We start from the raw sequence: 10303 nt of genomic DNA on the forward strand, positions 1-10303 counted from the left end.
GGGCTCGATCCCAGGACCCTGAGATCATGACCTGAGCCGAAGGCAGAGGCTTAACCCACTGAGCCACCCAGGTGCCCCTCCTTTTCCTTTTTTAAAAGACAAATGAAATCTATGATATGTTTGTAGGCAACATTATTTTTCTGACTTGACAGAATAATTTGAACACCTTATTTTGTGAGCATCTTTCATGTGGATCTCTCATTCTTGTCAATAACTGTATAACATTGCATTGTACCATACTATAATTCGTGAATTACTGGTGGAAATAAATGATTTTTGCAGTTACAAATAATGCTCAGTGTTGCTTGTATATGTATCTTTAGATATTTGTGTGGTCATAACTGCAAGGTAGATTTCTGGAAGTAAATTCCAATAGTTGAGTTTGTTTATGCCTATATGGCCTATAACAATGGCCTATAACTCTTCATGAAATAATGTTGTGTTATTTGTAGCAGACTATATACTGGTCTCTGTTTTCACAGGTTCCCAGTAGCTGTTATGGTTGTTGGGGTCCGTTATCAAAGGAGCGAGACTGATACAAATTGAAATTAAGGCAAGGCTTTATTTCTATGCCAGGCTTCAGAAGTCAGACTGACCGGCCAGGGCCACCTCCAAAGAGGGCGACCCCATCCCGATCTCACAGGCTGGTTTTATAGGGCATAACAGTAGACCCAAGTTACGTGGCTTCTGTTGTTAAGGCATCTACTCCCAGAATCGACACCCGGAACCGATACCAGGAACTACTGGGGTGTTTATTCCCGGAATGAAGTCTTTAGATGTAAACAACAATATGGCTACCCAGGTAATACGGAGTTGCTCTGGCTAAGCAGGCCCTAATAATTAAACAGGTTTTAACATTAAATCTGCCCTAACATCCGCCCCCGCCTTTTTCTTGAAGATTAGTCAATTCCTTGGCTTTTCAGTCAGTCCCATGTTCTCTTGTTGTATATTGAGTTTGTAGGACTAACATTTTTACCGCACCAATTCTCTTCTGTACAAATGACATTAGGGCATTTATAATGCAGGGGCCAAAAAGCAACATTAGTAATAGTAAAGCCAGGGGGCCTGCAATTGCTGATAATAGGGAAGTCATCCATGGGGACCAGCTGAAAAAACTTTCAAACCATCCCTGGGAGTTCTTGCGTTGTTGCTCGCATTCATCTAGTCTCCTTTTAATGACTGCTAGACTGTTTTTGATGACTCCAGTATGGTTTGCCCAGAAGCAGCATTCTTCTCCCAAGGCTATGCAGAGCCCCCCTTTTTCTAGGAATAGTATATCAATCCCTCTTCTATTTTGCAGTACTACTTCAGCTAATGAGTTCAAAGAATCAGTTTGTCTATATTTTCATAGGTCAGTATCTACTTGAGACCCAAGAGCCTCAAAATCTATTTCTTCCTTTATTAAAGCTGTGGTCCCTACTGCTGTGGACCCTGCTATTCCTGCCACAACTAGTGCTGGGATTTGGATGGGAACCCCATGCTTTGTTCGTTCTATCCCTGCAGTAAGATGTTGGAATCCCTCAGGTCTTCCATAATAATCTACCTGGGGAAGAATGTGGACAGTTATACAGAGTTCGTTCTAGGAAGAGTTTTGGAACAAAGCAAGATTAAGGAATGGCATAAGTCCTGAACTGCAAGCAAACCAGGATCTGGTGGGGGCCTTAAGGAAGTTAGTGAAGACAGTAGGGACTATTATGGCCTTACATAGGTCTCTATATGGGGAAGTTTGTTTTCCTTTTTGTGTCACAAGGCAAAGTCCCTTTCCTTTTATATCCCCTAAGGTTAGTCTTGGTACCCTTCCCCACTCGCAAGAGTTATAAGAACTTTCATTTTTAATCTGTCCCTTCTGAGTCCCTACAATAAGATTGGCCCCTAGTCCAATATAATATGGGGGCTGAGGGTTTAAGCATAGCCAGCAGTCTCGAGTAATATTGGGGTCTGAGGCGTTTAAAAAGCTAAACATTGAATCTACCAGTGGGAGTAAAACTTTGGCAGCGTTGTAGTCATTGTCAACACTCTCTTTTTTATTTTTTGTGACAGTCTCTTTTGAGGTTGCGGTGGCGGGTGGTCTGGTTGTTTTTAGTGGCTTGGGAGGATTTAAAACTGGGTTCGGCCCTATCGGCCGGGGTGGCTCCCTAGTTTTTGTTTCTTTTGGATGGTGAAGGCTGTACCTGGATCTTTTCCCCATACATATAGTCTTAGACCCCAAGTTTTTCCTGCCTCCCAATTAACACTTCCCGATGACCCCGACTGCCATGACTTTACTGTAATCTGTATGGGGTTGCATTTTCCGACCTGGCAATTTTCCTGGTTGACTGGTGGTCTAACTCGGACGAGGTCAATATACATGTCATGGTGTGTTCAGGGGGCTATTGTTTCACATCCCCAGGCTGCACAGTGGAATTCCCCTGCCCCTTGGCAATTAGGTTCCCCGTTAGCAGGACAGGCATAAAATTGGTAACTTTGCAAGTGAAACTCGTATGACTGGTCCCCACATCCCTGAACTGGATACCGGCCACCCATCCCAAAGAGGGTGCTACCCTCGAGCAATTTTACATTTATTTCTGACATCAAATCACAGAGATCGAGGGTGAAAACAAGCTGACCTGAGGTGTCATTGACCTTGGCTGTTTTAGGCCGATGAGGTGTCCCCTGGCTGCTGCTGAGTAGGAACAGGGTTAAAAGTGACCAAGTCATGAAACCCTTTTGAGTCGTAGTTTTAGTCCACGGCTGGTGGATCCACTGGCAGTGGCTCCCATTTCTGGGGAGGGGGTGGTGTCCTTGCTTTTGGCTCGTTTGATGTGACACGCGTGAATCCAGGCCCTGATGCCTTCTACTTTTACTGTCGTGGGGGTGGTCAGGATGACCCTGAATGGTCCCTTCCAGTGGGGCTCCGAGTTTTCCACTCAGTGACAGTGTATCCAAACCAAGTCCCCGGGTTGGTAAGGGTGCGGCTTCACCTCTGTCTCCATCTCAGTGTAGGCAGCTCGGATCCCTGCGTGGGCTCTTTTTAAGACAGACTGTAATGCCTGCAGTGACTGGAGTACAGACTGATCAGTCATTTCTGCTAGGGCAACCTGTTGTAGCCAAGGGCAGAGCGGGGTGGGGGGATCTCCAGAACATTATTTCAAATGGGGTCACCTTGTTTAAATAGGGTGTACATCACACCCTAAGGAGGGCAAAGGGAAGAAGATCCACCCATCCACCGTCAGTCTCCAGAATTAACTTTGTTAAGGTCTCTTTAAGAGTCTGGTTCATTCTTTCTACTTGTCCGGAGCTCTGGGACTGGTAGGCACAGTGTAGTTTCCAATTAGTGCCCATGGCCAAGGCCAATGCCTGTGAGACTGAACTCACAAATGCAGGGCCGTTGTCTGACCTGATCGTGAGAGGCAACTGAAACCTAGGAATTCTTTCCTCTAGTAACTTTTTGGCTACCATTCCTACCGTTTCATGTTTGGCGGAAAAAGCCTTTACCCAGCCTGAAAAGGTATCCACAAAAACTAACATATACTTGTGTCCATACTTTCCCTGTTTCATCTCTGTAAAATCTACTTCCCAATAAATTCCTGGTTCCCTTCCTCTTTCTCTTTTTCCTCTTCCCATCCTAGTTCTTCCTGCATTTACCGCCTGACATTGAGCACATCTGTCAACCACATCCTGTGCCATACACCCTAATTTAGAAACCTGGAACTGTTTACCCACGAGCTCCTTAAGCTTGTGTGTCCCTAAATGAGTGCCCTGATGTATTTGGCTTACTAATTTTTTTCCTAGTCTTTGAGGAAGAATTAACTTTCCTGCCCTAGTCTTAGCCCAATCCCCTTCATAGTCTAATTTAGTCCATTTTTGTAAATATTTTAAATCTCCCTCTGAATAATCTGGTTTTTCTGGTAGGGCTGGAGCCAGGAGTGTAACAGTTCTTGAGCCATTTCCCTGGCTGCTTGCTTTGCTGTTCGATCTGCTAATTGGTTTCCTGTCCCCTTTTGGTGCCCTGGGCAATGCATAACAGCCACCTCTTTCAGGTCCCAAATAGCCGGGAGGAGAGCCAATATTTCTTTTCTGTTTTTAATTTCTTTTCCTTCTGCTGTCAATAGGCCCCTTTCTTTATAAATAGCCCCATGCATATGGAGAGCAGCAAAGGCATACCTGCTGTCTGTATAGATGTTGGTGGTCTTACCCTTGGCCATCTGCAGTGCCTTGGTGAGTGCAATCAGCTCCGCTTTTTGCGCCAAGGTTCCCTGTGGCAGGGCCATCTTCCAGAGCTCCTGTTCAGGAGAAACCACTGCAGCCCCTGCATACCTCTTTCCATCAATCATGTACCTACTCCCATCTGTGAACAGAATCCTCTCTGCATCCGGGAGGGGAGTGTCTCTGAGGTCAGGCCTTACTCCTGTGATCTGGGTTAGGACCTCCCTGCAGTCATGAGGGTGGTCAGCCAGCTCCTCTGGCAGCAACGTGGCTGGATTTAGCGCCGCCAGGGGCCTGAAAATCACTTTCGGTTCATTGAGGAGGAGGGCTTGATACCCTGTCACTCGGGCGTTTGTCATCCACTGGTCTGGTGGGGTCTGGAGGATGCCTTCAATAGCGTGAGTGGTGGTCAAGATGAGATTTTGACCCAAAGTCAATTTACTTGCATCCTTGACCAGGAGGGCCGTGGCAGCAATTATGCAAAGGCACGGGGGGAACCTAGCCGCTACTGCATCTAGTTTCTTGCTAAGATAGGCTACTGGCCTTTGCCAAGGCCCCAGAGTCTGAGTCAAAACCCCTTTGGCCACACCTGCCTTTTCATCCACATACAAGTGGAAGGGCTTGGTAACATCTGGGATGGCCAGTGCTGGGGCACTCAGTAAGCCTGTTTGTAATTTTTGAAATTCTCCTTCTGCCTCAGCTGTCCACTCTACCATAGTGAGTCCTCCCTTAATCAGTTCGTAGTGAGGTCAGGCAATCTCCACAAACCGTGGTATCCACAGCCTACAGTAACCCACCGTCCCAAGAAACTCCCTCACTTGTCGGGTCGTGGTGGGGCGGGGGTATCCTGTGATCACCTGTTTCCTGGACTCAGACAGTGAACGCACTCCCTCGTGGAGACCAAAGCCAAAATAAGTGGTGTGGCTCTGACAAAGTTGTGCTTTCTTCACTGACACCCGATACCCTTTTTCCTGCAAAGTCTGTAAGAGAGTTTTTGTCCCCTGCAAGCATGACTCATAGTCCTCAGCGGCTATTAGCAAGTCATCAACGTACTGTAACAGAGTGACTCTGTTGGTGATTCTGTACTCACACAAATCCTCATGTAGCGTCTTGTCAAAGATGGTGGGTGAATTTTTGAATCCTTGGGGAAGTCTTGTCCAGGTGAGCTGGCCCTGGAACCCTTCCTGTGGGTCAGACCACTCAAAAGCAAAGAGGGGTTGAGACTCCCTTGCCAAAGGCATGCAGAAAAATGCATACTTGAGATCTAAGACGGTGTACACAGTTCTTTTGGGGCCTAGGAGGGAGAGTAGGGTATAGGGGTTGGGCACCGTCGGATGGATATCTTCAACCCATTTGTTAACTTCCTGCAAGTCCTGAACAGGCCGATACTCCCCAGTTTCAGCCTTTTTGACAGGCAGTAAAGGTATGTTCCATGGAGACTTGCAAGGAACTAGAATCCCATCTCCTCGGAGGCGGTTAATGTGTTTTCTGATCCCTTCCTTTGCTTCCCAGGGGAGGAAGTACTGCCGGACTTGAATGGCTGTAGCTGTTGCTTTTAACTGTACCACTACTGGAGGCTGTCCCTTGGCCAGGCCAGGAGGCCTCCCTTCTGCCCAGACTTCGGGAAATTCGACCTGTAGGGTTTGGAGAAAGCTTCCCTCCCTTATCTCTGGTTTTGAGACTGGCTCGTAAAGGAGATGTTCACCTACCGTTGCCACAAGCATCTGCACAGTGGGTTGTCCCAAAGTCACAGTCATGTCTCCTTCTGAGAACTGAATGCCAGCCCATAGTTTGTGGAGGAGATCTCTTCCCATTAGGTTATACAGGGCATTAGGGAGGACCAAGAATCAATGTTTGACTACTCCCAAGGCCAAATTTAAAGTCCTTTCTGTTGTCCATTTCTGTCTTTCTGTGCCATTTGCCCCTTGTACCCAGACTTCCTCTCCAGATAGTTTTCCCATAGGCTTTAGTAATGATGAAAATTGGGCTCCCGTGTCCACCGGAAAATCAATTGATTTCCTCTCCACCTCAATTTTAACCCAAGGTTCAGGGAGGGGCTCCGAACCACGGCCCCTTCAGTCTTTGGTGGCCAGCATTGCCATTTTCTTCTTAGGGCACTCTCTGGCCCAGTGTTCTTTTTCCTTGCAGTAAGCACAGTGATCTGAATCTAAGCCTTCCCATCTGCTTTCTCTGTGTTTAGGCTTTTCTTTCCATTGACTATCTCCTACCTGCCTTTTTCTTTTCCACTGACCTTTTTTTCCCTGTCTCCTTCCCGCCTCATGTAATGCCAAAACTTTAGCTATTTTTTTAGTCTGTTTTTCATCTTCTTGTGTATCCCTGTTGTTAAACACCTTTTCTGCTATTCCCACTAACTCAGTCAGATTCTTTCCTTCAAATCCTTCAATTTTCTGAAGTTTCTTCCTTATATCTGGGGCTGACTGACTGGCAAAGGCAAGATTTAATGCCCTCTGATTTTTGGGCGCCTCAGGGTCGATCGGGCTATACATTTTATAGGCTTCAATAGGCCTTTCTAGAAAAGCCCCCAGAGATTCATTCATACCTTGAGTCACCACATGAATTTTGGATAAATTTATAGGTCTCCTCGCAGCCGCATGGAGGCCTCCCAGCAGAGCCTAGCTGTAGAAACATAGGCTCTCCCTACCTTTATCAGAGTTTGGGTTCCAGTCGGGGGGTTCCTTTGGGCAGTAGTCCTCCATTTGCTGGGGATTGAGGTTGCTGCCAAGTATCTCACTTATCACCTTATGGGTCTCTCTCATAATGCGATCCCTCTCTTCTGCATTAAAGAGGGCCATAAGGAGCTGCTGAATATCCACCCAGGTAGGCTGGTGGGTAGAAAGACAGTTTCCAAGAGACTAATTAAATCCTGAGGGTGGGCAGAAAAGGATTTATGTTGTGCCTTCCAGTTATAGATGTCAGAAGAGGAGAAAGGGATATAGGTTAGGTGGGGGTGCCCTCTCCTGTCCGGTGGAGCGACCTCATGGAGAGGCAGCATCGGGGCCGATGGAGCCAGTGGGGTAGGGGGCGGCAGAGGTGGGTAGAGGGAAGGGGAAGGATCAGGGCCTTCTGCTCAGTGGTCTCATAGGTGGATCCTGACCACAGTGTATGAGGTGGACTAGTAAGGGTATCTTGGGACTGGGAGTCAGGTTTAGGGGACGGATAAGGAGGGGGAGAATCTATGTCCTCCATGTCCTACAGAGGCAGGATGGTCTTCCTTGGTTCCCCCTCATCTTTCTGTTCTGGTTTTGGTGATCTGACCTGCCGTAGAGGGAGAGAAATGGTTTTGTTAGTAGGGGGAAGGTGAGACTTGAGCCATGATGGTGGCTCTTCCACCAGGTATTGCCAGGCCACAATGTACAGTATTTGGTCTTGATGGAAATCGATGACCTTACTCTGGGTAGATTTGGGTCAAGGTAAACGTTCCTTCTGATGGCCACCCTATGGAGAAAGTGGGCCACTCCAGCTGGCAGAGTGTTTTTAGTTTTCCTGGGTAAACCTTGTCACCTGACTGGGTGGCTTTACCTTGAAAATCCTTGAAATGCTGGAGAATAAGACTCGGGGGTGTCACAGATCCCTTACTCCTTGTTTGCCCCATTGATTCACAATAAACAACAGAACAGACAACAAAAGACAAGGCACAGACAACTGCAGACCCAGTGGCCCTTCCTCAACCAGATATCAAGTCTAAGGGTGTGGAAGATACAATCCCAACTCAAAAACACAACCTGCCACTGGCGGGGATTTTCTCAGTCCCCTGACCGCCTAGGGGGACTTGAACCACCGGCAGGTCTGGTCCCTTCCCCACGTAGGGGGACTTGAACCCCCTGGCAATCTCCCAGTGGAGGGATGGGGCATCCCCACATCCACTCCAGCCCTGGGGAGCTATGCTGCATCCAGCTTCTCCCCGGTGGGCTATACCCTGGAGCTCCACAACCAGACAGACAGACCAGATCCCGCAGAATAAAATATCGAGATCTTACCTCCTGAGGCTTTTCCCAGAAATTCTGATGTTGACTCAGTTCTCGTCGTTTGATCGCGGACGAGCCCCCATAATGTTGGGGTCTGTTATCAAAGGAGCGAGACTGATACAAATTGAAATTAAGGCAAGGCTTTATTTCTATGCCAGGCATCAGAAGTCAGACTGACCGGCCAAGGCCACCTCCAAAGAGGGCGACCCCCCTCCCGATCTCACAGGCTGGTTTTATAGGGCATAACAGCAGACCCAAGTTATGTGGCTTCTATTGTTAAGGCATCTACTCCCGGAATCGACACCCGGAACCGATACCAGGAACTACTGGGGTGTTTATTCCCGGAATGAAGTCTTTAGATGTAAACAACAATATGGCTACCCAGGTAATATGAAGTCGCTCTGGCTAAGCAGGCCCTAATATTTAAACAGGTTTTAACATTAAATCGGCCCTAACAATGGTGTAAATGTTTAGAGTGGTAGAAAGTCTTCAAGTTTCTAAAAAATAATTTAAAATAGTCCTATCTGTAATCCATTTAGAGTGAAAGGAAAGGGAATAGACAGAGGTAAAATAGAATAATACAAATTTGAAAGAATAGGAATGAGTTGATGATTACTGAGATTGGGTGATGAGTATATAAGGTTTAGTGTACCATTCTCCCTAAACATACACTTGACATTTCTCATAATAAAAGGTTAAAAACTATTTATGTGGGTCAATGTGGTCAAAAGGTACAAACTTGGAGTTATAAAATCAGTCATGGAGATGTAATGTAGAATAGAGTGACTATAGTCAATAACATTGTCTTGTATATTTCAAAGTCATTAAGAGAGTAAATCTTAACAGTTCACATCACAAGAAAATTTGTAACTATGTATGGTGCTAGATGTTAACTAGACTTACCGTGGTGGTCATTTTGNATGTATGGTGCTAGATGTTAACTAGACTTACCGTGGTGGTCATTTTGCAGTATACACAAATATCACATCATTGTATGGTATATCTGAAGCTAATATGGTGTTATATGTCAATTATACCTCAGTTTTTAAAAATTTTAAACTAATTGTGCTATTATACCCACAGAAAGAAATGTTGACATCAATTCCAAACCATAAAGCTCTGCTGAGAGACTTAGATCTCATCCCAGATAAAGAATATGTTAACTTTCATCGAAGAAGCCTATAAGAGACTGGATGCCCTTTAAGAGTTTTTTAGTCTGTTCTGTATTAATTTAATTTTATGAGTTTGTAAAACTTAGCCTATGATGATACTGGTGAAGCTGAGGCTTCTTTGGGATTTATTTTCAACATACACTTAAAATTAGCCTCTGCAGATCTATTAGCATCTAATGTAGTTCTAAAAACTGTTTTTAATTGTTGTCAAATCTAGCAACTCACATTTCTGTTGCTGTTTCTCTGGTGGTTTTCCTGAGCTGCTCTCTAATGATTTAAAATGGCTGAATGGAGTTCTTTTATTGATTAGTGCAGAGGAACTGTGATACTGTAATGCAATATATGGAAAGTGTGTACAGTGCTTAGCACATAAAAATACAATTCTTTGCAATCATTATTATTTAGTTTATGACTTGTATTTTCTGTCTGGTCATCTGGAACTTGAGAAATCCCCAAATGCTTTTATTCTTTTACATAACCCTTTAGACCTTTTGTGACATAATTAAGATTTGCTAGGTATCTTTACCTTTGGGAGTAGCATGAACATTTTATTTCTTTGGTTGGATTATTGAGTAGATGATGAATATTTTCCACTGTCATCAAAGCATACTTTCATTTAAAAGGAACCTAAGCACATTTATTCCCTTAAAAGAAAAATCAAACAAAAAACCCCTTTCTGTAAACCTTTTCTCATTGTAACAATGTTAGGAATTAGTTAGACAGTTAGGTAGTCTGGCCAGGGCCCCAACAAGAAAACATGGAAACAGGACAGCTAAGACAAAACAGTACAAACATCCTATTTTGCACTAGCATTTTGTTTCCAGCCTTTGTAGAAATGACTTCTGCAAGATGTTCTAAAATGAAACAAAGCATCTGTCACTATCATGAGCTGGGGCAGTTAAGACATAAGTCCCCATATGTTAGCCCAAAAAGGCCATCATCACATAAACATTAACCTAA

The 10303-nt window shown here is 45.2% G+C and overlaps 1 protein-coding gene across 1 annotated transcript in view; it reads left to right on the top strand.

The window, feature by feature from the left end:
* The window catches only part of LOC111152495 (centromere protein Q), a 32474-nt gene extending 23099 nt beyond the window's left edge, over window positions 1-9375 (top strand). The window contains 2 exon segments of the mRNA XM_022510966.1: window positions 9255-9307; window positions 9309-9375. Coding sequence (XP_022366674.1) covers window positions 9255-9307; window positions 9309-9375 — 120 coding nt within the window.
* Window positions 9376-10303: the final 928 nt, after the last annotated feature.

The sequence above is a fragment of the Enhydra lutris genome, unplaced genomic scaffold (assembly GCF_002288905.1).
Source record: "Enhydra lutris kenyoni isolate GAN:26980312 unplaced genomic scaffold, ASM228890v2 scaffoldscaffold28, whole genome shotgun sequence".
NCBI lineage: Eukaryota > Metazoa > Chordata > Mammalia > Carnivora > Mustelidae > Enhydra > Enhydra lutris.